Source organism: Bombyx mori, chromosome 23, assembly GCF_030269925.1.
Source record: "Bombyx mori chromosome 23, ASM3026992v2".
Taxonomy (NCBI): domain Eukaryota; kingdom Metazoa; phylum Arthropoda; class Insecta; order Lepidoptera; family Bombycidae; genus Bombyx; species Bombyx mori.
The window spans coordinates 18,030,941-18,057,356 of NC_085129.1; the positions used below are offsets into that span (position 1 = coordinate 18,030,941).

The 26,416-nt window shown below is 43.6% G+C and overlaps 1 protein-coding gene and 1 long non-coding RNA gene across 12 annotated transcripts in view; one reads left to right on the forward strand and one right to left on the reverse strand.

The window, feature by feature from the left end:
• The window catches only part of LOC101740800 (P protein), a 62,060-nt gene that overhangs the window by 32,090 nt on the left and 3,554 nt on the right, over positions 1 to 26,416 (forward strand). For 2 of the 11 annotated variants that reach the window (XM_062675352.1, XM_062675353.1), the window contains 16 exons: positions 4,766 to 4,843; positions 5,943 to 6,097; positions 12,889 to 13,057; positions 13,935 to 13,971; positions 16,075 to 16,210; positions 16,477 to 16,646; positions 16,873 to 17,127; positions 18,507 to 18,710; positions 18,900 to 19,015; positions 19,853 to 19,991; positions 20,411 to 20,546; positions 22,910 to 23,112; positions 23,891 to 23,984; positions 24,268 to 24,410; positions 24,813 to 24,923; positions 26,170 to 26,317. In XM_062675352.1, the coding sequence (XP_062531336.1) occupies positions 4,766 to 4,843; positions 5,943 to 6,097; positions 12,889 to 13,057; positions 13,935 to 13,971; positions 16,075 to 16,210; positions 16,477 to 16,646; positions 16,873 to 17,127; positions 18,507 to 18,710; positions 18,900 to 19,015; positions 19,853 to 19,991; positions 20,411 to 20,546; positions 22,910 to 23,112; positions 23,891 to 23,984; positions 24,268 to 24,410; positions 24,813 to 24,923; positions 26,170 to 26,317 (2,294 nt within the window). Of the gene's footprint in view, positions 1 to 4,765; positions 4,844 to 5,714; positions 6,098 to 12,888; positions 13,058 to 13,934; positions 13,972 to 16,074; positions 16,211 to 16,476; positions 16,647 to 16,872; positions 17,128 to 18,506; positions 18,711 to 18,899; positions 19,016 to 19,852; positions 19,992 to 20,410; positions 20,547 to 22,909; positions 23,113 to 23,890; positions 23,985 to 24,267; positions 24,411 to 24,812; positions 24,924 to 26,169; positions 26,318 to 26,416 lie in introns of all 11 variants that reach the window. The other 9 variants (XM_012694352.4, XM_012694359.4, XM_012694357.4 and 6 more) reach the window with 6 other exon arrangements.
• Positions 215 to 4,205, reverse strand: LOC134201140 (uncharacterized). Its single transcript, XR_009976342.1, has 2 exons — positions 3,776 to 4,205; positions 215 to 590 (listed from the first exon to the last, which is right to left on the reverse strand). It is a non-coding gene; the product is annotated as an uncharacterized LOC134201140 (long non-coding RNA).

The window sequence follows — 26,416 nt, forward strand, 5'->3', positions numbered from 1 at the left end:
ATAATGTTATTGTATCATCGATTGCTACAATCGCGTGTTGATGTTGTAAATTTGTTACTAAAAATACAGATTACCCTCATTTGTGCTAACGACGAAACTCCCAGTTTAAATTAACCTATTACCCGGCTACATTGCCTGCAATGCAGGAATATGATGAGCATTTAAGACTGATTGTATTCGATACCAGGTCTGCCTTAGTTATTTAGATACGCTATTTAGGTATATATATATAAATTTATTTCAGATATTACATCCATATTGCATTCATTAAAAATAACATTTCAGATACTTAGAATAAAAAAATAAATAACAACAAAAATTTCGGTATAAAATTAATGTCATAAAAGCTACGAATTACTAAAAAAATTAATGTCAAAACTACCTCAACCTATAGGCTTGGTTCCAGAGTGTTCAACATACACACTTGCACAGTGTTGCGTTATTGGGCAGTCCAGAACCATGATAGCTGCTTCCAGCGGATTCCTGTGATCTTCAACAGGTTCTCGGAATCCGCTGGATACAGGTAGCACAGGATCGATCGTTGTGGTGAAGCTTGGAGGAGACCTATATCCAGCAGTGGACTTTGTGGGCTGAAAAAAAAAAATGAAATTTTATCATTATATGGGCGTAGAATTTAGCCAATACACATCATTGTCTCTTGGGAGATAAGTTCCAATTCCTGACGTGCATTCGCTAGAAAAGAGTATAGTAGTGATGCCTTCTAGTTCTGGGTCGAGAATTCTTAGTGGTGGTAGGACCCCTTGTGAGTCCGCACCGGTAGGTATCACCACCCTGCCTGTTTCTGCTGTGAAGCAGTAAGGTGTTTCGGTTTGAAGGGTGAGGCGGCCGCTGTAACTTTACTGAGACCTTAGAACTTATATCTCAAGGTGGGTGGCGCAATTACTTTGTAGGTGTCTCTGGGCTCCAGTAACCACATAATAACCAGGTGGACTGTGAGCTCGTCGAACCATCTGATCAATAAATAAATAAAAACTTAACACAACTTACCGTGATCAATTATGATAATAATAACAATGGTAATAGCCGGGAACAAGTCACGCATGGTCATCCGGTCCTGTATCAAGATTCCCTTTACTATGGGAACGGAAGACTGATATACATACTTATATACATTTAAATATATACGTATATAGATAACAAATACCCAGACAAAGAGGAAACAAATCTGTTCATCACATGAATGTTTTCCCGATGTGGGAATCGAACGTGCAACCCACGACGCAACAGTCAGAGGCGCTAACTTATGCACCACCGAGCCTTATGATGATTAGTTGTAAATTTTAAGCTATTGCATAGCTTTTATCGCGGGCTTTGAGCGCGGCGACCGAATCAAGAAATTCTGTAACGAAAATAAGACCTAACACCCCCACCCCGCCTACCATGTAGCTCGCGTTCAACACATTCACAGTTGCGCTTGTGTAGTGTTTGTGAATAAGCACGCGGCGTGACGTCGCACTGCATGCGCATCATGAAAATTCCGCCCATCTTTCTCTCGCGCGGTCTAGCTTATGAGTGTGAAGGGGACAGTTAATGTTTTGCTATTGTTAATGTTTATAAATATTGCGTGGTCTTATTTTATTACTGTTTTAATATTAAATTATTATTGTCTAATTATAATTGCATCAGTTGATTAAAATGCTATGCAATACATTTACCGCGGCCGTCCATGAGTGCCGCACGTGGTTTTTTTTGGCTCAGGTGTGTAGACGAGCTCACGGCCACCCGATCTTAAGTGTTTACCGAAGCCCATAGACATCTAAAACGTAAATGCCGCCATCTACCTCGAGATATGAGATATCGTACTGTCACTAGGCGATTCGTCTCAAACTGCTGCCTCTGCCGTATTTCTTTAGGAGAATGATGGTCATTATCTTGTCAGTCACGATGAAGGTGCCGATGGCTATCCGATAAAACAATTTCCTTGTCGTAAACATTCGCATGTGTGGCACACACGTTTCTTATCTGTCACACGTAACGTGTTTGTAAACAGCGGATGTGTGTCATGTTACCAGTCGACAATTGAATATCAGCCTTAAACAATATAACGATAACGACGAGAATCGCGTTTAAATTGAACTTGATAATTGTGCTATTCATATCACGCCATAAAAGCTTATTATATTCTTCATAGACACGTGTTAAAGTTATTGTCAAGTACAAGTCTTATACTACTTTACTATAAACAAATTCCTCTGCAACTCGGTACTGATCCCGAGCTCTTCTCGTACACAAACAGAAACAGATCTAACCTACATCTAGCTTCTCTAGACCCTCTAGTCCTTATACTACACTACTATAGACACAGTCCTCTGCAGCTCTGTACTGATCCCGAGCTCTTCTCGCACACAAACAGACACAGATCCGACCTACATCTAGCCTCTAGTCCTATACTACACTACTATAGACACAGTCCTCTGCAGCTCTGTTCTAATCCCGAGCTCTTCTCGCACACAAACAGACACAGATGCGACCTACATCTAGCCTCTAGTCCTATAACTACTATAAACACAGTCCTCTGCAGCTCTGTACTGATCCCGAGCTCTTCTCGTACACAAACAGACACAGATCCGACCTACATCTAGCCTCTAGTCCTATAACTACTATAAACACAGTCCTCTGCAGCTCTGTACTGATCCCGAGCTCTTCTCGTACACAAACAGACACAGATCCGACCTACATCTAGCCTCTAGTCCTATAACTACTATAGACACGGTCCTCTGCAGCTCTGTACTGATCCCGAGCTCTTCTCGTACACAAACAGACACAGATTCGACCTACATCTAGCCTCTAGTCCTATACTACACTACTATAGACACAGTCATCTGCAGCTCTGTTCTAATCCCGAGCTCTTCTCGCACACAAACAGACACAGATGCGACCTACATCTAGCCTCTAGTCCTATAACTACTATAAACACAGCCCTCTACAGCTCTGTACTGATCCCGAGCTCTTCTCGTACACAAACAGACACAGATCCGACCTACATCTAGCCTCTAGTCCTATACTACACTACTATAGACACAGTCCTCTGCAGCTCTGTTCTAATCCCGAGCTCTTCTCGCACACAAACAGACACAGATCCGACCTACATCTAGCCTCTAGTCCTATAACTACTATAAACACAGTCCTCTGCAGCTCTGCACTGATCCCGAGCTCTTCTCGTACACAAACAGACACAGATCCGACCTACATCTAGCCTCTAGTCCTATAACTACTATAGACACGGTCCTCTGCAGCTCTGTACTGATCCCGAGCTCTTCTCGTACACAAACAGACACAGATCCGACCTACATCTAGCCTCTAGTCCTATAACTACTATAAACACAGTCCTCTGCAGCTCTGTTCTAATCCCGAGCTCTTCTCGCACACAAACAGACACAGATCCGACCTACATCTAGCCTCTAGTCCTATAACTACTATAAACACAGTCCTCTGCAGCTCTGTACTGATCCCGAGCTCTTCTCGTACACAAACAGACACAGATCCGACCTACATCTAGCCTCTAGTCCTATAACTACTATAGACACGGTCCTCTGCAGCTCTGTACTGATCCCGAGCTCTTCTCGTACACAAACAGACACAGATCCGACCTACATCACATTCTATGATACTTCTTTAGTTGATTACTTTCCTTCAATATACAGAAACACCGGATTCGACTATTTCATCTTACCTACTAATTTAAAATATATACTGCTCAAATTAAAATGTGTTGCGCAAAAGTCAACGCATTGCTTTGATTTTTCGCGGCTACCTATGCTATCTCCTCGTCCTTGCATCGTGTTCTTCAGTGCTTAGGGTCGTGACCTTTACGGAGAACTAATTTCCATTCTTTCCTGTCCTCTGCGCAGTGGATAGCCACATTGATGCTGAAGTCCAATGTCGTCTTAATTTGATTGGACCAAGCACATGGAATTAGGCCCCTTTGGCCTCTTTCCTTCCACTTATCGGTTCGTACCAAGACTTTCAGTTTATTTTTCTCCGGACAAACTACGGTCATTATGGCGTTTTCAATGGCTTTAAGTAACGGCATTTGTAAAAGTCGACATCCCTATTCTGTTCAGATGGACCGTGAGACGACATAAAATATTATTTGGTGCAATTTCACGCCGCATTCATAGACTTTCAAACACATTCACACTAGTATCACCTACGACATTACTTTCTCCAGTATCGCTCCACGTCTCGCGGTGACAGGCGACTGTCACAGTTATCTTTAAACAGTTAAGGCCCTATTACAACATAGCGGTTTAATTTTTGTTAAGACCACTAGCCAATCGGTGTCGTACGGGTGAAATTGTGCTTATAGTAATGACACGCGGATTATTTATAAAAAAAAATCTTAGACCTCACATCAGAAGCTTTAGTATTGAATTTCGTGCTTCCTCCTTAAGAAGTGAAAAGCTTACCTAAAAAAACTTTCAAATAAAACTTCGATATATTTTGAGAAACATGCATTACGTTTATTTGCAACCAGAAGATATATGGATAGTGTAATTTGTTAAGGCGTATTGTTAGCCCGCACGGGTAATCACCGCCATGCGACCTGTCTCTGCCACGATACAGTCGTGCGTTCGGTAACTAGTAAATATCAACCGGGCCGTGTGTTTGTTCATCCATTTATGCATTACAAACAATTTGCAACTTGGTGCACGTGAACGAAGTGCAACTTCTTTTGCGGTGAATAATATGTATTGTGGTTTTCTTTATTTTTCATCTTTAAATCAAATTTCTTTTGTAACAGGGAATGTCTTCGGCGCGCACTGTGCGGTACCGTGGATTTCGTGGGGTCGGAGTGGTGGAGCTCGATGGAGTTTAGTCGGTATCGGTTTTGCAGGGTAGCTCTTGCGTGGCTGATGCCATGCAGCGTCTCGCGCGCCTTTCTCAAGGCGTAGTAAAAAAAAAAGGGAATGCTGTGTATAAGCGAAACAACCTAGCTCGCCTTGTCCTTTTCCCCTCTAAGGTCGAGTGGTTCGTAAGATGCTCTGTCTATTTTCTCCATTCTCGATCCTGCGGACCGAATGTTAAACAGCCGGCATCGCCATAAAGACGTCATTACGGATCCTCCCGATCCACTAACGGTGCTTTTAGGACCCAGCTTTAGTCAAGCACCAGTCATCGTTTTCGTCGAACCTGTCGCTTGCGACGAAGGGCTAGGCGAGTAAATTAACCCACAGACACAGCACACTGCTCTCTCCGGATCTTCTCAGTGGGTCGCGTTTCCGATCCGGTGGTAGATTTTGCGAAGCACTGCACTTGCTAGGTTTAGTGTTAGTAACGTCGTCAGGCTTGATCCCCGTGAGCTCACCTACTAAGGCTACGCTAAAATGGTTTCTCAAACACATCAGCTTAGGTCGGGGAAAAAAAAAAGGAGGGAAAACAACTATTTCCTCGCCCTCGCTTTTCCTTAATTGTAATGAATTTGTCGCGAGTTAAATTTTACTCACAACGCGCCTAAAGAAGTTTCACTTCAAAAATCGACTGACAAACAAAACGAATTGCAACATGTGTCGTTCACAAACACCATTATCGCTTCTACATTAATACGATGTTTCTAACACTTAATCGTGTCAGTGTTTAGATTCTAAAATCTTAAGTAAACACAAGATTAGACCGTACTGATATTCGAACTATCGCCAACGAATCAAAAAGCTTAGCTTCAACTGGCTTGAAATTAAAACCAATATTGATAGACGAGATCCGGGCCACAATAGTTCACGCAAAACACCATAGATCCGTACGTAGTCTATGACTGAAAAACACAGAGCCGAAAACTTTATCGTAAACTTCAAAGATTTCAATAAACTTCATTTCTCTCAAGCCTGTCAAAAAAGAATTCTAGTTTCGTAAAAGGATAAGAATAAATGTGAAAACAGAATGGACAAAATCTTGCGGAGTGTCAAAGACTGGAGTGCTTCCAGGAATGGGAGCTCGGAGATCAGTAAGAGTCAGTATTCTCTGGTTTCTTCCGGCGACCTGACCGCTGGAGCTGTGCAGCTATGGTTGGGATTACCGGAAGAAGTGAAATATGACCCTGCACTGGCTGCGTTCCGGCGCTACTATGAAAGTGAATATGGTATGTTTCTTTATTTCATTTTATACTGCACACACATATCTGTAACTGTACTGATCCCGAGCTCTTCTCGCAGACAAACAGACACAGATCCGACCTACATCTAGCCTCTAGTCCTATACTACACTACTACAGACACAGTCCTCTGCAGCTCTGTACTGATCCCGAGCTCTTCTCGTACACAAACAGACACAGATCCGACCTACATCTAGTCTCTTGTCCATATCTTTAGTCTTTAGTTCCGTCTTAGACTTTATCTTATCAAAGTATTATAGATGTGTTCATAAGAAATTCCATTACATACATAACTAGGTTTCGAAAGATTAAGTGAATTAACTGTTTGAATGAACAAATTAATAATCAATTAACTCATTGAAAAAAAAAAGAAGCGATAAAATAAAAATTCTTATAGTGCATAGTAATTGTCGTATCAAATTCCACGAAACCGACTCTCGAATTTCCACGAAATGTTTTCATTTTAATAAAGTTGTTTTGTCACGAAAATTCAAGACAACAAGGGAACGCAATTCGGGAATGTCGTTCGAGAAGAATCTGCCCTTGACCTGTTAAAAGTCTCCGACTGCAAGAAAATCCCATCCCTCCTGGCTGCGCTCATGGTCGCTCACCTTGACATCCTTGAGTTTTTTTTTTATTCCCTTGGTGGGTGGACGAGCTCACGGCCCACCATATGTTAAGTGGTTACCGGAGCCCATAGACATCTGCAAAGTAAATGCCGCCACCTACCTTGAGACATGAGTTCTAAGATCTCAGTTTTTACAGTACAACGGCTTTTTTTTTTTTTTTTTCGGGCCGGGGGCCGAACCTCCTACGAGGTCCCCGCGCCTAGGGGGCGCGCGGGGTATGTGAGACTCAACGATCTGCAGGTGTTGAGAGCAGATCGCGGGCCCAAGGATTTTAGGGCCCACCCACTAAACGACTCCCCTGCACTCTTACACCCGACGTCCGATCTCCGTCCGGGGTCAGAACCCGTTCAGAGTAGGGGGGTCCCCGCGGTCAACACTACAACCAGACACGCGGCGCCACCCCGAGGACGCCCGACTGACGGGTCGTCGAGGCGATAGTCGACGACCAACGACGTCAGTCTCCGCGGTACGGCGGCCCTACCAGGCCGCCCGGGCGGTGCCGCTGGTGTTCCGGGATACCCCGCTGGGCCAGAACCAGCCTGCCGGGTCGGAACGCGATACACCGCCGACCGGGTTGCTCTTCAACAGTATGTTCGGCGACGACAGCGACGACGAAAATGCGGACCGCATCGCAGTCCGCAGCCGCCGACGCGCCGTCCCGTCCTCCTGGTGCCAGCGCGCTAGAGTGACGGTAGCGTGCGGCGCAGCCTCAACCCCCTTAGGTCGCCCCGTGACCATCACCGGGAGGAGACTGCCTCCTCATAGGGGCTGGAGCTGGACAAACGCCCTCCTCCGGCCCCGGCCCGACGGCGGCGGCACGGCGCCGAGAGGGAAGAAGAGCTCTCCCTCTCCCGTTCCGCCGCCTCCTTCTGCGAGATGGTGGACTCGCAGAAGTCGAGCATCGCCTGCCAGGACTCGTCGCTGCCGAGCATCGTAGCCACGACGGTCGGAAGCGACAAGTCCGGTCCTATTTTTGCAACGAGGACGCGGCGCTGCTCCGCGAAAGCGGGGCAGTACGCGAGCGTGTGCTCCGCCGTGTCCTCGTTGCAGCCACTGCAGTGGTGGCACTTCGGAGTCGGCTCCCTCCGGGCGACGAGGTGCAGGTAGCGACCGAAACAGCCGTGTCCCGTGAGCACCTGCGTCGCTCGGAAGGTGAGACGTCCTCGGTCGCGATTTACCCAGTCCGAGAGGACCGGGCGGATCGCCTCGACGGTCCGTCGCCCGTAGGCGGGGTCCGCCAGGCGGCGAGACCACGCCTCGAGCACGGAACGCCGAGATTGAAGCTTCCGCGCTCGATTTTCCGCCGCGCCAGGACGCGGCTCCCCCTGGAGCGGAGATCGCATCGCCACGCGTAATCCGCAGCGAGCGCCTCCGCTTCCAGGTCCCAGGGAGGCGTCCCAGCTAGCACGCACGCCGCCTCGAACGAGACGGTGCGGTATCCACGAACCGCCCTGACCGCAATCGCGCGCTGCGGACGTCGCAACGCCGCAACGTTGTCGCGGGTCAGGGCGTGGCACCACACGGGAGCCCCGTACAGTGCCATCGACCGCACCACCCCCGTGTAGAGGCGGCGCACCACCACGTCAGGCCCCCCGACGTTCGGCAACAGCCGACTCAGCGAGCCGGCGGTCGCCATCAGTCGGGGACCTAATCTCTCAAAGTGACAGTACAACGGCCGCCCCAACCTAACCAAAACGCATTACTGGTTTACGGCAGAAATAGACAGGGCGGTGGTACCTACCCGTGCGGACTCACAAGAGGTCCATCCACCAGCAATTACGCAAATTATAATTTTGCGGTTTAGATTTTTATTACACGATGTTATTCCTTCACCATGGAAGTCAATCGTGAACATTTGATAAGTACGTATTTCATCAGGAAAATTGGTACCCACTCGCCTGCGGAATTCGAACACCGTTACATTGCTACATACGAATGCACCGGACGTCTTATCCTTTCTCCATGATCTGTAAGCGGAGTAAAATGTCCCTTCGGAACAAGGTGACACTTTACAAAACTTGCATAAGGCCCGTCATGACTTACGCGAGTGTGGTGTTCGCTCACGCGGCCCGCACACACATAGACTCCCTCCAATCTCTACAATCCCACTTTTGCAGGTTAGCCGTCGGAGCTCCGTGGTTCGTGAGGAACGTTGACCTACACGACGACCTGGGCCTCGAATCTATCCAGAAATATATGAAGTCAGCGTCGGAACGGTACTTCGATAAGGCTATGCGTCATGATAATCGCCTTATCGTTGCCGCCGCTGACTACTCCCCGAATCCTGATCACGCAGGAGCCAGTCACCGTTGACGCCCTAGACACGTCCTTACGGATCCATCAGATCCAATAACCTTTGCATTAGACGCCTTCAGCTCTAACACTAGGAGCAGGCTTAGGGACCCCGGTAACTGTACTCGTCGAACTCGACAAAGAGTTCGCCGTGCAACCTAACCCATGAATCAGCTCGCTGAGTTTCTCGCCGGATCTTCTCAGCGGGTCGCGATTCCGATCCGGTAGTAGATTCATTCGCGAAGCAGCTGCTCTTGAGCTGTTGGGTGTCCTTCGGAGGCGCTCGGGTAGCTGTTAGCAAATCCCACCCCTCCTGGCTGAGCCTTTGCTCGCCCACCTGTCCTGGTGAAACTGGAAAGGCCTCCGGGCTACCAGTAATTCTTCAATCATAAAAAAAAAAAAAACCTCTTTTCCTTTGTGCCACGATGACCTGCAAAGAGTTAAATCTCTATTAATATATCCAACGTGCCACTGGAACTATTCCATTTCTTCTTTTGGCGTTTCTTTTACTCCATCCGGTTTTTTTTAGTTCTATTATTAACATTTTATTATTTAAAAAGTTGATATTAAAATTTAGATTTTTCAAATGCCAAAAAGATAAAAATCTGGTTATCAAGTTATTCAAAGCGGTCAAATTGGATTAGGAAGTAATTTCGGTTTCAATATAGCATTAATTTCCTTGACAAAATAGCTAATTTTAAAACAGCTTACACTTAAACGATAGAAAAGCGCCTTTAAAGAGTTTATAGTTAGATAAGTTTTTAAGAAATTCGTACCAATAAAAGTGCGTTTCCAATCCGGTGGTAGATTCTGTGAAGCACTGTTCTTGATAGGGCCAGTGTTAGCAAACCCTATCATGTTGAGCTCCGTTAGATCACCTATCTATCATAAATAGCGTAGCTGAAATAGCGCCTTCAGCTACCAGTGATTAGGTTGGTAAAAACTTATGACATGTTATTTATATATAATTGGAAAATAGATTTCATATATTAATAGACATATCGCTGTGTCGCCCAGAATAGCGCCACCCAGTCTCTTTCCCGTATAACTAAACGTTTCGGAGAATGGGCAGCAGCATTCTCGGAGTATAATACCAGGGTGCTGCGATCGCCTATCGCAATTAACCGCTTGTAGTACTGTAAGGCCGCATGCGTCGTTACAACCATACTGCATGCTCTTGCCACTATGCAGTCGTGTGCCCTAAGCACGTTATCGTTTTTTATGACTCAGTTAACTGCTCTAAGGATTTTTGTTCTGTAATGTTGTCATTAAACGAAAATGTCTCTTTTTTTTCCTTTAAATAATTATGTTCTCATTATATTTAAAACCAACGTAAAACACATTTTGATTACTTTAATAATGACATTATTCATATTATAGTTGGTTTTTTGTGTCCATGCCAATGCCTCCGCCAATGCCTCAGCGCAATTATCATGTAATGGACGCCGATTTGAATCAGCGGTGATGAGGACACGGACTATGGTTTGTGCCCATAAAAAATGCATTTTAAAAACGCTTTTATTAACCCGGTATGTTTGAATGTAAAGGAATCTTTGAGCGTCAACGTAACCGACTTCAAACCGTAGGATTAACTCGATAATTCGCACAAGGATCAAGGATCGAAGATGCTGCAATAGTTTTATAAAGGATGACGATACAATAAGTTTATAGCTTCGCTCTAATATCTTGACCTACACAATCTCTATATTTAAAAATGAATTGCTGTTCGTTAGTCTCGCTAAAACTCGAGAACGGCTGGACCGATTTGGCAAATTTTGGTCTTGAATTATTTGTGGAAGTCCAGAGAAGGTTTAAAAGGCAGATAAATATGAAAATGCTCGGAATGAAATAAAAATAACAATTTTGTTTTTCCTTTGATGTATCCCCCGTCGGACGGATTCCTGTTGTTTGTTTTAAGTTTATTTTATACAAAAATTTAGGTATTTTATTTATCGGTTGAGGCACTACAAAGTCTGCCGGGTCAGCTAGTACAGAATAAAGTTTAAATTAATTGTATACACATATTTTATTTATTGCTTAGACTCGTGAACGATCTTTTGGGCGCCCAGCGTTAAGTGGTTAAGTTTTTTTTCTCCACATCAAAACGACAAAAAAAGTAAACATTTTAAGGCCGTACCTATTCGTTAATTAGAACGAAATATTTAAAATTTAAGGCTTTGAAATTTCAAAAAAGGCTTTATTTGGTGCTGTATTTTTATGTGGCTAAGCTTAAGGTAGGTGACACTGCCGTATTGTTTTTATAAGGTATACTTTTCATACATCTCGGTACCAGCGTTTCTTCTTAAGTGCCATTAAATTCAAGCTTATGTATCGATGAAAAATTGCTCCATTTACCGTGGGATGTGCTTTCCAATTCCGATTAATCGGTGTCACGTTAGCGATGACGCGTTGCAAATAACGCTCCCCCTATGAGCCGCGAAGCGAATACACAAAAAGGTCTGAAGAGTGGTACAACCTTAAAAACCTGGGAAATAAAACCTTAACGGTATCTGGAGACAGTGTCGGAACGCTTCGTGGCAGCTTCTAACCACATACCCAATGACCAGGTAACACACAGCCGCCGTCGCCCTAAGCACGTAATTTCCAACCCTACCAATCCACTATCGGTGCTTTTAGGTATTCCAAGCACAAGCCATTGTCCTCGCTGACCTGAAAAGTTCGACAAGCAACTAAACCCATAGACACAGCGCACTGAGTTGGTCGCGATTTCCACCCGGTGGTAGATTCAGCAAAGCTCTGCTCTTGCTGTAATAGGTAGGGAAAAATGTATGCCTCGGCTCTGGAATGAAGTACTTTCATTTTTAGAAAGTGATGGCTAAACAAATAACCAGAATCCACATGAAGCCAGAAATATCTTACGCCTTACAAAGAACGTACTACATAAACAAAATCACTCAACCTTTACGAATCATTCAGGGATCATTAACCATTATTATCATACCAATAATACCAATATTATACCAATCATTAAGACAAAAAGCGATGAACAGTATATAAAAATCGTGATTTCGGTCATCTGTCCGTCGAATTTTCGCGGCGATTTCGTGGACAAAGGCGTGCGTGTCGATTTTTAGCGCGCGCACTCTCGTCGTCGTTCTGGAACGTTCGATAGCGCAGCTCAGCGGCGGCTAAATTTAGAACGAGCCGGCTCGAACCGGTCCGAAGCGGTTCGAGGAAAACAAAAGTACAGCTACACTAGAGATTTACATATATCTCTCGGCCAGGTTTCGCTTTGGCTTTCGCGAAACACCATATGGAATATTCTTTATGCAGCGGTCCACACACCAACACTCTTACATTATTTTGGTTTATTCTATGATGGTCCTTCTCTAAAATCTCTTCTGTATCATTGTCAGTTGATCGTAAAGCATCTAGCGGCTTTGATCGCGACCACTATAGACTAAATATCTTAGTCTCGTATCTCTTGATCACAGTAATAGGTCAATATCTCGGGATGACCATATCATACCTTTTTCAGAATTTCCCTAGATGAAAACTGTTTTATCGAAGAGGTCGCTTTTAGTGACAAGAGCACTTATTGTACAAATTATACCTGTCTATTGACTGTTTTTCAATCTTAATTTCGTTTTGATTTGCAATAAGTATACTATCTCTCTAAACCTTAATAAAATAAGCCAAATTTAGAAGTTAAGAATTTAAGTGGAACGTAATATATGTACCTGTCGTTTTATTACGTTAAATTTTTAGTCCAGCCGCAATGGAAGATAGCACAGCTGATGGATACGATATTGCTATACATTGCGCGTGCAATTTTTTCGACCGCCCCTCCACTTTCTTTGTTTACGTGAACGTTATTAACATGACCATCATTTACAGAAAACGTTGAGGAGATAACGCTGAAACCGAGGAACTCCCTCCCAAGGTTACGATTACCGACCGTCAAATCGGCGCCGCATCTCAACAATAACGTTCTGCCAAATCTCAAAGATGAAGCCACCAACGGCTTCAAGATTTCGGCATGCGAAGAGAAGAATCAAGAGAAAATGTAAGTTATGTGTCCTCTTTTTTTACTTACCTATTGCTGGTAAACTCGAGAGGCTATGCTAGCTTCACCGCACGTATAGGCGAAGTTCACGGGGTTCAGCCTGGAACTTTGCCAATATCTGCCCTAGTAAGAGTAGTACTTCGCTGAATCTACCACCGGATCGGCAACGGCGGATCCAGGGGATGGTCATGGGGGTCATGACCCCCCCCCCCTGAGCTAGTTCCAGAACTTGAACTAACTTGGACTAATTGAGGAACATCATGATTTATTTATTATCTATTGTTATCAAAATTAAATTATAAGTTCTTAACTTGCCCTCGACTATGTGACCCCCTCCTGGCGCCAAAGCTGGATCGGCCCTTGCGGATCGGAATCGCGACCCACTGAGAAGATCCGGCGTGAAACTCATTGAGCTGTGTCTGTGGGTTAACTAACTTTTACGATGAACTCTTCGTCGTATTTGATGAGTGTGTTGTCAGTGATTAGTGGTTAGTGCTTGGTTGTATACTTTATATATGGTCAGTGAATATACTGTCGAAACAAATATCTCCATGATCTGTTAAAAGACCTTGACTTGTCAAGAACTTCCGTAAGTTCTGTATTGAAACGAACGCCTAAACCCGCATTAGTAGGTCCTTGTGATCTTTGGCTAGACAGAGGCAGGTGGAGAATGAAGGTCAGCGTAATCCGCATTGATAAGGGTTTCTTAAAACTGCACCAGCGTCGTGACCCCACTGACACTCTTCGTGTGCTTTCCACTCTTTGCAATACGATGGCCCCGGAACGCTGAATCCACGGATTACCAAGAAATTCATCTCTAATCTGATCCGATAAGCTTTTGAATATTTTGAATCTTAACTAAAAATTTTGTTCGCAGACAAGAAGAGGAAACGAACATGCGCAAGACGAGCACTGTAAGTATATTATTGATAAAAATTACGTGTTATTTAGATAGCCACGAAAACTTGGAACAGTTTAAAAGAATGGCAACTAGTACCATTTACATTAAGGGATAGAGAGAGAAAGAGAGAGAGTATTCTTTATTGTTCACCAAAAAACAAATAAACAGTGCGATACATTAAACACAAAAAAGTACAATTAGCGGTCTTATCGCTAAGAGCGATCTCTTCCAGACAACCATCAGGTGGACAAGAATCATTTGGAAACGAACTACGATACTTATACATACAATAGTAAAGATCCCTGCGCCGAAACAATTGAAAACTACTCTCTATTCCAATTATTTATTTATTTATAACTTCATATACTAGAAAGTATAAAGGCGGACTTAATGCCATAGGCATTCTCTAACAGTCTACTTAGGGGAGTGCAGAGATGAATCTCGGTAGGTGTAGTGTGAAAGTGATATTACATAAACATATGTGTATACTATATAACATACATAATATTTATAGATATACATAAATATATACATAAATAGATATCATAAATATATACATATAAAAACATGTATAAACAAATATTATCAATTAGATGACTCTGCTAACTCTCTGAGAAACAGTTCTCGAACCTTCGTCTTAAACGCTTCACGTGTAATGGCCGACCTTATTTTGAGTGAATTACATATGGATACCGTCATAGATAACCAAATTATAATAAATACAGGGGATTCTACAGACGATGATGAGGGCGATGACGACGATAAAATCATGAAATATTGATGATGAATAAATTCCATCTTAATAAAAATATCATGTAATATTATCTAATGAAATTTAAAAAACAAAGTTTTATAAATTGTAATTTGATGCTGATCCTTTTTCTGGCAATACGATTTTAATTTGTTCGTTATAGTAATCGAAGATCAGTATCGACTATAGCGTTACTTCACTAGGATTTGATTATTGACATCTGTCAAATGAGACTTCCTAATTGTAATAGAGAATAGAACCCTGAAGTAAACGGAAGACACGGTTTTTCCCGAGCACTATGACATGTCCTTTTTCAAACGAGGCTTGTGAAGAGTATTAAACGGTAGGCAGCGGCTTGGCTCGGCCCCTGGCATTGCTGACGTCCATGAGCGACGGTAGGCACTCACCATCAGGTGGGCCGTATGCTCGTCTGCCTATACGGCAATAAAAAATAAAAAAAGACAATATTTATAAATTCACACTTATGATTCGATGAGTTCTTTAGTAGCCCGCAATGGATTGTGAAGGTGGTTTGACAGCGCCGGCATTCCGTTGAACTGGCGCGTCGCTTCGTTTTTTTTGTGTGTTACATTGCGTACAAAGCAAAGCACTGGTCAAATGCAGTTTCGCAAATGGGTTTCTTAATCGTATTTCTAAATAATGATTGCATAGGATTTTTTTAAATACCTTTTTTTTATTACTTAGATGGGTGGACGAGCTCATAGCTCACCTAGTGTTAAGTGGTTACTGGAGCCCATAGACATATACAACGTAAATGCACCACCCACCTTGAGATATGAGTTCTAAGGTCTCAGTTTAGTTACAACGGCTGCCCCACCCTTCATATTAAACGCATTACTGCTTCACGGCAGAAATAGGCAGGGTGGTGAGACCTGCCCGTACGGACTCACAAGAGGTCCTACCACCAATAATTACGAAAATTATATTTTTACGGGTTTGATTTTTATTACACGATGTCATTTTCCTTCACCGTGAAACTCAATCGTGAACATTTGTTAAGTACGTATTTCATTAGAAAAATTGGTACACCGGTGCATCGCTACATACGAATGCACCGGACTTTTTATTCTTTAAGCCACGACGACTTTCTTAATATGCCTTACGAATCCCTTAAAATTTGGAACTAATAATTCTATAATAGATTAAAACTGATTATAAGTCGAGTTCCCATTCTAATCTTCAAATTGCCTATTTTTTATTGATTACATGAACGACATATGGCCCCCTTGGTTTTAAGTGGTCACCGCCCATAGACATCAACAATGCTGTCGCCCACATTGACACATGTGACTGTGTGTGAAATTTTCAGATTTTCACTATCTAACTTCATCCTCCTTGTTATAGTCCGCCTACGTAAAGCACTTGATAAAAATCTCTATACTCCTGGCATGCTGGATGTTCTTCACGATCGTCTTCATGATGTACAATGAGAAGGTGGAAGTGTTCATGAGCTCGTCCGTGGCTCCGGGAGAGGTCAAGAGTGAGTACAATGGAATTTGCAATATTTTGCGGTTTTATATCCAACAAGACACCTTGAGATATAAGCTCTAAAGTCTCAAGTATAGTTACAACGGCTGCCCCACCCTTCAAATCGACACGCATTACTGGTTCACGGCAGAAATAGGCAGGGTGGTGGTACCTACCCGCGTGGACTCACAAGAGGTCCACCGCCAGTAAGAAATCAATCACTAACATAAAGTACAATAAAAACGTAACAATTTCTTTAACAAGTGTGTTTTTTCTCAGGCTACATCATAGACTTAAAAGAGGACAAGCTATCATTGTCCTTAAGCCTTTCTGGGCCGTTCCTCTCGGAGCAGTGGCAGGCCAAGTTGAATTCCACGGAGGGAGTAAAGAAGATGGAGGTTTGGCTTGAAAGGCGGCCCGATGATGACAGCAGAGGAGTATCGGTCGAGGTATGATGATTCGGCCCGAAAACTGCGAATGTGTTTATGTCGCTTGATATATCTTCTTCTCTTTCTTTCCTATTACCCTCTGCTGAGGTGTAGGGCTCAAATTCTTCCATTTGCATCGGTCTTGGGCAGTCTGTTTTATCTTCTCCCAGGTCATGCCCAAAACACCCAGTTCCTACTCTACTTCGCTTGATATAACAACTTGAATTTGCTCATTTCGAATTCGCAGATATCAAAGACATGGGAAATAGTATTGCTAGAGAACGAAACGGATTTCTGTGAGGGCGAACTGAGGTCGAACGTTCTAGAATTGAAGACGTTGAACGCAACCAATAATGGGTCTTACGCTGTCGCGATAAGAACTAACGCGAACGAGACGATACCGTTCCAAATGAGCTACAAGATTGAGCCGCTGGATCAGACTTCGGGAGTGATTTACGCTTCAATTTTACTGCTGGGGTTGTATGTTCTGATAATATTTGAGGTGAGGATTAAGACATAATATTAACATAAGCGGCATTTCCCTTAATACGTGACATTTATCTTTGTAATGAAAGGTCCGTTTTATTTGGTATAGGCATCAACAGTTCGATCTTTTTAATTGAACTTCAATTAAGTTTACTCCATTCAAACAGCTGAAGAAGTTTTTTTGTTATGTTTTTTTTTTCCAAATTTTAAACTTTAAATGGTCCTCCTGTAAAGTAGCAAAGTGCCGCCTAAATCCAATAGCCTTTCACCTCGCGATGTGCAGTTTAGTTAGGCTGATTCGGTGATGCAGTAGTTAGCGCTCCAGACTGCTGGGCCGAAGGTCGTGGGTTCGATTCCCACGTCGAGCAAAAGTTCGTGTCATGAAAGGTTGGTTTTTGCTCTTTGTCTGGGTGTATATAAGTACGCATATCAGTCTCTCGTTCCTATAGTACAGGAAATTTGTTGCCGGATGAGCGGGCGTGACTTGTTCCAGGATATTTGTTAAATTATTTAGTTATTTACTGGTAGTAGAACGTCTTGTGAGTCTGCACGGGTAGGTACCACCACCCTGCCTATTTCTGCCGTGAAGCAGTAATGCGTTTCGGTTTGAAGGGTGGAATAGCCGTTGTACAGTTAAAACTGAGGCCTTAGAACTCATATCTCCAGATGGATGGCGGGATTTACGTTGTAGATGGCTATGAGCTTCGGTCACCTCTTTACACCAGGTGGGCTGTAAGCTCGTCCAACCATCTAAGATATAAAAAAACGCCTAAATAGCAAACCGATTTAACGATTAATTTCATATTTTTATATTACCCCCCAATACCGGTAAGGTTATTAGAGCGAAGTTATAAAGCTATTGTAGCATCTTCGATCATTCGTGAATTCGTTCAAAATTACGTTTAAAGGTTCTGTTACGTTACAGACATGCATACCAAGCTAATAAAGGCATTTTTAAAAATATACCAAATTTGTGGTTTCTGGAGCCTATAGACATCTACAACGTAAATGCCGCCCCCCTTTAATATAAGTTCGAAGGTCTCAGAATAGTTACAACGACTGCCCTACCCTTCAAACCGAAACGCATTACTGCTTCACGGCAGAAATAGGGAGGGCGGTGGTACCTACCCGTGTGGACTCACAAGAGGTCCTACCAGTAAATTAGCCCGTTAACCCTTGTGAGATGAGTTCGTAGTCTAGGTCACAATCGTTGATACGAACTTACTAGGAATGATACGAAATTAAAAATAGCCAAATAAATAAAAATTGAACAATGATATACAAAAAAGCAGATTTCTGGTATATTAAATGCTGATAATCTTCGAACGAGGTATCCAAAGTCTAGCTTTAAGCTGCTTATATGGCCTACCTGTTGATTCATATATTCAATTGCAGATCATAAACCGAACCATGGCAGCAGTTATCCTGTCAACAACGGCCATGGCCGTCCTCTCGTTACTAGGCGAAAGGCCTTCCTTGCCAGAATTGATCTCGTGGCTGGATATGGAGACGTTGCTGCTGCTCTTTAGCATGATGCTGCTTGTAGCGATCATGGCTGAGACGGGACTGTTCGACTATCTCGCCGTCTACACATTTGAGGTACGTCTTCCGAGTCACGATGACGAACTCACGAACGATAAGTATGCAGGACGAATCTCGCCTGGGAATTTGGAAGAACTCATCTGTCATATTCATTCATCTTGATTAATGACCGATGAAAAAGGACAAGGTTATGGGGGGGTCGTATTAGAGGCAAAAGGCTGATTGTGACTGTCGTTTTCATCACAGGTTACAAGAGGGAAGATCTGGCCCCTGATCTCCGTTCTGTGCGGAATAACGGCGATGCTATCAACATTTTTAGACAACGTTACAACTGTATTACTAATGACACCGGTCACAATAAGGTAATTTATTTATATTTCGGGGCGGCTTACAGTATTATCGTTTGCCGCTGCTCAATGCGGGCTTGATGTAGGGATCCGGGCGAGAAAGTTCTTGATATTTAGAGCTTAACAATCAGTCATGACACACAACACAGTTTTTGTACTACGATTAACTCAACAATAAAGCTGAGCGCAGCCTGCTTATCACTTCTACTTTGTTCTACCCACATAGACGCTGTTGTACAACTTTTGTGTCGCGTTGAACAATGCTACACCTGAGTCCTGTCTCGAATTTGCATGGTGAACCAAATTACCAATGTTTAACAATGTTGAACGATTATGGGAGGCAATCGACGAAAGAACGTGAAAACCGCTACCCACCTTGAGATCTGAAGTGTCAAGTGGATTAACTGCTGACGCATCCTTCAAACTGGAACTCGTGACTGCTTCCGTGGCGATAAGTTAGTGGGACTTACCATTGCAGACTTACAACACGCCCTACCATTAGTAGAAATAATGAAAAATATTAAAATAACGAATTTAAATCGGATAAGCAGCGGTAAAAAACAAATGACTCGCAAAAGAAAAACGAAATACGATTTTTAGTTTACCTCGATGTCACATTTGTTCCATCTAAGACAAATGATGAACATCCCCTTCTCGTAATTATCACCAATTTTCAATATTTTGTAATGAGGCGCGCCTTGTGCTCAGACTTGAGGTCTAATGATGAATGAGCGCCTTGAGACATGAGGTCGAAGTTTCAATTGCGTTATATAAACAGCTAAATAAACACGATAGAAACTGACAGGATCATTGTGAATTAGCTATCAATATTGCGATCTTTTATTTTTTTAGGTTATGTGAAGTGATGGATATGGATCCTATTCCCGTACTGATGTCCATGGTCATATACAGTAATATTGGTGGGACCGCTACTCCTGTGGGCGATCCGCCCAACGTTATAATAGCTTCAAATAAAGCTGTTAGTCAAGCTGTGAGTGCTAGCAAGCTTAAGATGATTTTAATTTTTTAGTTAGTGTTTTCCATTTACACAACCATGTGAATATTACGCATGCAACCCTGCAACACGAACTTAATATCTCAGTTGTATAGTACAACGGGTGCTTCACCCCTCAAACTGGAACGCATTGATGCTTCGCAGCAGAAATGGCAGCGCTGTGATATTTACCCCTGCGGTGTCATAATACACCCTAGCACCGGTAATTACGCAAATTATATTACGAGTTTGGTTTTTACTACACGACGTAATGCCTTCATCATATAAATCATTCTTGAACACCAACTAAGCATGTATTTGATAAGCAAAAATTGGTACCGGCCAGCAGGATTCCAACACCGGCTATCCTCTCCTTCAGTGTCTGTAAGGTCTGTAAGTACATTTCACTATTCCAGGGGATAAACTTCACGAATTTCACATTGCACATGGCACTGGGAATCGTCTTCGTGTGTCTGCAGACCTACGTTCAATTGAGATTCATTTATCGAGACACGAATAGGCTACGTTTAAACGAACCAAGAGAGATACAAGGTAAATATAGCTTTCTCGTAACTCCAAACAAATTGACGATTTTCCTTGAAATGTTGCGGTATTTTTAGTTAGACGTCCACTACTGATATAGGCCTACCCCAAGGCTCACCACAATGCCCAGTCGTAGGCTGTCGGCACCCATCGAATTCCCCGACAATGATCAGGTGCTACATCTCGTGGAAGGCCTGCCCGGTACGCGGTTGCCACTCTCTTTTTTTATTGCATAGATGGTTGGACGAGCTCGCAGCCCACCTGGTACTAAGTGGTTACTGGAGCCCATAGACATCTGCAACGTAAATGCGCCACCCACCTTCAGATATCAGTTCTAAGGTCTCAAGTATAGTTACAACGGCTGCCTTACCCTTCAAACCGAAACGCATTACTGCTTCACGGCAGAAATAGGCAGGGTGGTGGTACCTACCCGCGCGGACTCACAAGAGGTCCTACCACCAGTAATTACGCAAATTATAATTTTGCGGGTTTGATTTGATTTGATACTCGAAAACTTTATGGCATCAGCGTCCAATCTATAAGCTATTTGCCCTGTCTATTGTCAATCCCACCTCGCAATCCTTTGGGTTATGTTGGCTACCATTCCAAATTCGATTTTGCTATGGAAATTTAATTGAAAACTTCCGCGAATTTTCCGTATAATCGCCATATCAGTCCTGACAGCTACGAACCAAATAGAAATCGTACTACTCCGGAAAGTGAAGATATATCGCATATCTTCACTTTCCGGAATCGAAGTTTTCACTGTGTCCAATAGATTGGGATTTAGATTTAAAAACCTATATATGTTTTGTTTCGTTCATAATTTCATGCAGAAATGTGGGCCTAGGTTTCATAGTTAAATCCGTCATTCTGTTAGCGTAAGACACCTTGCTATTTGGCTTATGTACCTCTGGTGTATAAGCTATGCCTCAGTTTTACCCGTGTTGCCTCGAATAACACAATAAAATGTTTTCTATATGTTAAACCAGGATACTATGTGCGAAATTTCATGCGAATCCGCTGTGTCATGTTCACTTGATCGCATAACAAACATCATAACATATTGAGGGGAGATAGGCTATTTGGTTTAAGGAGAACAGCCATTTAAAGATTAAAATTTGGAAAAAAAAACATGAAAAAAAACTTATTCAGCTATTTGAATAGTGTAAACATCTTATATCTTTAAACGAGCAATTCTTGTATATATATAATCTGAATCTCGGAAACGGCTCCAACGATTTTCATAAAATTTAGTATACAGGGGATTTCGGGGGCGATAAATCGATCTAGCTACGATTTATTTTCAGAAAATGTTGTTTTATTCGTGTTTTCAATAATCAACACTATTACAACAACAATATTACTATTTTTCTTAATTGAGGGCAACTAACCGCTTTAAAGACACAACAAGATGGCGTTATCAATAAAAAAGGAGCAAAGGTCGCTCATCATCTAGTAATTATTGAAGTTCAATTAAAAACATCGAATTGTTGATTCTAATACCAAATAAAACGGAACTTTAATTACAAAGATATATGTCGCGAAAATCTACCCCTCGATATAAGCTGTCATATTTTATATAGTATTAATAGGATTCGAACAACATGCTCTTAGAAAAAGCAACATGACTGTAGTGCATATTTAAACTAGTGCGTTATTTAAGTCGTTCGTCTATTACTGACAATTATGTTAAACTGTTTACGCCATTGGATATAATTAAAATGTTTGTTAATTAATGTGGTTCGTTCATTGCAGCGATAATGGGCCTTTTCATTAAGCATGTTGTGTGTATAGCCTAGAATAGTACTGCCATTTCCTCGAGATGTACAAGAGAGTAAGAGAGTCATTGGAGAATTGAAAACAGCGGCTTTGTTTATTATAGAGGCACAGTAAAATCGCCAATACGTGTCTCGATGTTAATGGTCCAAACTGTTACTACCTTTTTCCCCCTACGTATTCGCTGGTAACCTAAGAGGCTATTCACGATAAGCCTGGACGGGTAGGTGAGCTCACGAGCTCAAGCTGAAAGAATTTGTTAACACTAGCCCTAGTAAGAGCAGTGCTTTGCAGAATCTACCACCGGATCGGAATCGCGACCCACTGAGAAGATCCGGCGAGAAACTCAGTCGCCATTTTACTACATAACCGAGACTTTTTCCTCGTATCTGAAGATTTTTGATAGCAATTACTTAGTAGTGTCTATGGGGCGTTTAGGATTAAGCGCTATCACCCGTCTATGAAACAAGAATAAAAAAATAGGGTGCTTATTTTGAGATGTTTCCTTCTCGTATACCTTTAGGAGCTACTGATCGGGGATTAATGTGGAACAGAATAGAATTTCTTTGATTAATATTGATGATTTTACTCAGATCTCCGCCAACAAATCTCGATATGGCGTCGCGCCGCCGACTCCCTCCCGCATCTCAGTAGAGACGAACAGGTGGTCAGAGAGAGACTCGACAAGAAGATACGTAAATTGACTTCCCAGTTGGATCTTTTCGTTAGGGAGAGTAAAAAGAGAGCCTGCCCTAAGACCACATTCAGGAGCACCTTGGCCGAGATGAAAGAGAAGGTGGGTTCATTGACCTACGTGTATAGGCAGATAAGTTCATCGCAAATATGAAGCAGTCAAAAGTCAAACGATTATCTTTGAGGGTCGAATGGTTGCTATATCATACAAATGAGATTTCGCCATTAAATCGTTTGGAATCTCTAGGTCAACAGAGGGATCTCAATTCTTTCTGTGCTTTGTACAATATATTTAGCACAGTGCGTTTGCAAAGGTTTTTTTTTATTGCTTAGATGGGTGGACGACCTCACAGCCCACCTGGTGGTAAGTGGTTACTGGTCCTTCTGACCACGTACCAAGCGGCTCTACGACTTTTGACGAGCTATGAAGTTGTTCATCCAAAACAGAAGATAGACGATATGGCGATGCTAATAACATCATAAAACGTGTACATTCAAAGACAATTTTATTAAAATCACCTAATTTGTGAGATCAGCGTCCTCTCGATGACTCTTGGTATCAAAATTCAACAATATGACTTTGGGATTTTGAAATCTGTTACAGCCCATTTGGTTTCAAGTGGTTGTCGGAGCCAATAGACATCAGCAACTTAAATCCCACATACCACGAGACATGAATCCCAAACTGTTCTATAGTACTGTAGCCTGGTAGGACATACGCCATAGTCCTGTGGCATTGGACTACATTATTGGCAAAGGACATAATGATCTCTGGAGATGCTATCTTGATGATCTTCGTATCATAAGCGCGCTTAATCGATTGACTTTGAAGCACGAAAACATTATGGCATTCGATTCCACGTGCCCACTCTTGTTCGCAGTACAAGATTCGCAATAAGCCGTTATTGGCGAAATCTTCAGTGGCCATCGGTTTCGTCGTGCTTGTGTTCTTCTTGCACTCCATACCGGAATTCAGTGAGTAAACGTTTTGATCTAACCAATTTAAGGGTAGTACAGGACTATCTTTCTTTTGTTAGGGGACTGGAAGGCTTGCAAAGCGTGACAGGTCTACTAATTCTTCGTATGACAGATGTCTTTAACGAAGCTACCGATGAGGTCGTATCAGGAGGCTCTAGATCCCTAGTTACCGATCTCATCAGAGTCGAATCTGAACAGGAGGTGGATTAGGCAAGGTTTGTCTATGGTAACCCAAAAGGAGTTGCTTAAAAGCATTTTTGAAAAGTCTGGTATATCCCAGATCGCGTGTCCCTGGGCTGGACGGCGTTGCTGGGCGCGATCCTGCTGCTGATCCTGGCGGACCGCGAGGACCTGGAGCCGGTGCTGCACCGAGTCGAGTGGTCCACACTGCTGTTCTTCGCGGCACTCTTTGTTTTTATGGAGGTCAGTGCTCTCGCACAACTCTAGTGCCGTATGAAGCTACTATTGCTTATGGACATCAACAATGCCGGTGTTACAGTGAAGCCGCCAGAAATAGTTTGACTACACGAGTTTTTGGTGTTTGGCATCATTTTGTTTTCGATTTAAGGTTACAATATGCCACCCACTTTGAAACATGATATGGAAGTCTCAATGGTATAGAATACGAATCCTCACGGACAGACAAAATTGTCGGGAATCGGATAATGACAATAAACATCACGAGACTAACTCGTAAAATTATTTTTAATTATGTCAAATGTATGTACGCATGTAATTATGTACGCATTTTCGTTGGACTAAAGTCCAACCTTCAAGGGCCAACTTTCAGAAGAACGAATGGAAGAATTAATTTGCTTATTCCAGGCCCTCTCGAAGTTGGGGCTCATCGTTTTCATTGGAGGCCTCACGGAGTCCATCATTCTCAAGGTGGACGAAAGTGCTAGACTGGCCGTGGCGATACTGCTTATTTTGTGGGTAGGTAGTTCGTACTTTAAGCAATTAGATTTAAAGTTGAAAATCGTGTACCATATTTGTACACGTCCTTACGGATCTATCAGATCCAATAACCTTTGCATTAGACGCCTTCAGTTCTATCACACTCTAACTCTAACTTCATCACGATATTAGTGCGTGACCCGACCAATCTACCGCAGTCTGGCTTTTTTTTTTTTTTTTTCGGGCCGGGGGCCGAACCTCCTACGAGGTCCCCGCGCCTAGGGGGCGCGCGGGGTATGTGAGACTCAACGATCTGCAGGTGTTGAGAGCAGATCGCGGGCCCAAGGATTTTAGGGCCCACCCACTAAACGACTCCCCTGCACTCTTACACCCGACGTCCGATCTCCGTCCGGGGTCAGAACCCGTTCAGAGTAGGGGGGTTCCCGCGGTCAACACTACAACCAGACACGCGGCGCCACCCCGAGGACGCCCGACTGACGGGTCGTCGAGGCGATAGTCGACGACCAACGACGTCAGTCTCCGCGGTACGGCGGCCCTACCAGGCTGCCCGGGCGGTGCCGCTGGTGTTCCGGGATACCCCGCTGGGCCAGAACCAGCCTGCCGGGTCGGAACGCGATACACCGCCGACCGGGTTGCTCTTCAACAGTATGTTCGGCGACGACAGCGACGACGAAAATGCGGACCGCATCGCAGTCCGCAGCCGCCGACGCGCCGTCCCGTCCTCCTGGTACCAGCGCGCTAGAGTGACGGTAGCGTGCGGCGCAGCCTCAACCCCCTTAGGTCGCCCCGTGACCATCACCGGGAGGAGACTGCCTCCTCATAGGGGCTGGAGCTGGACAAACGCCCTCCTCCGGCCCCCAGCCCGACGGCGGCGGCACGGCGCCGAGAGGGAAGAAGAGCTCTCCCTCTCCCGTTCCGCCGCAGTCTGGCTACACCAACTGACGAATCCAACGCTTGACCCTCACGAATCCACCCAATCCACTCCCAGTAGTGATAGACGCTATTGACACAAGTCAGGATGTCGAAGAGGCTGACGTGACACTTTACACACATCATCAGCCCAGAGAAATTCAGAGGAGTGTGGAAGAAGAAAACATCTTGCGCCGACCTTAGGTGACTGGGAGAAAGGCAGGAGAATGAAGATGATTTTGGCCACATGAGACCTATACTGACTTTGACTCCGATCGTTGGGCCAATGATGCGATTAAGGCTTTATGTTGGCCATACGACTGGCTCCCCAAAAGGTCAACAATAAATATTTCAGGTGTCAGGTTTGACGTCGGCCTTCGTAGACAACATCCCGCTGACGACCATGATGATCAGAGTGGTGACCTCGCTCGGGTCGAACCCGAACCTCAATCTTCCGATGCAGCCGCTGATCTGGGCACTTTGCTACGGAGCTTGTCTAGGAGGTGAGTACGGCTGATCTCATAAATAACTCGATTTATTGTTACAGTACCCGCCGTTAAATACCGCACATCGTGACATGTTACCTACGTAACGACTGTCAG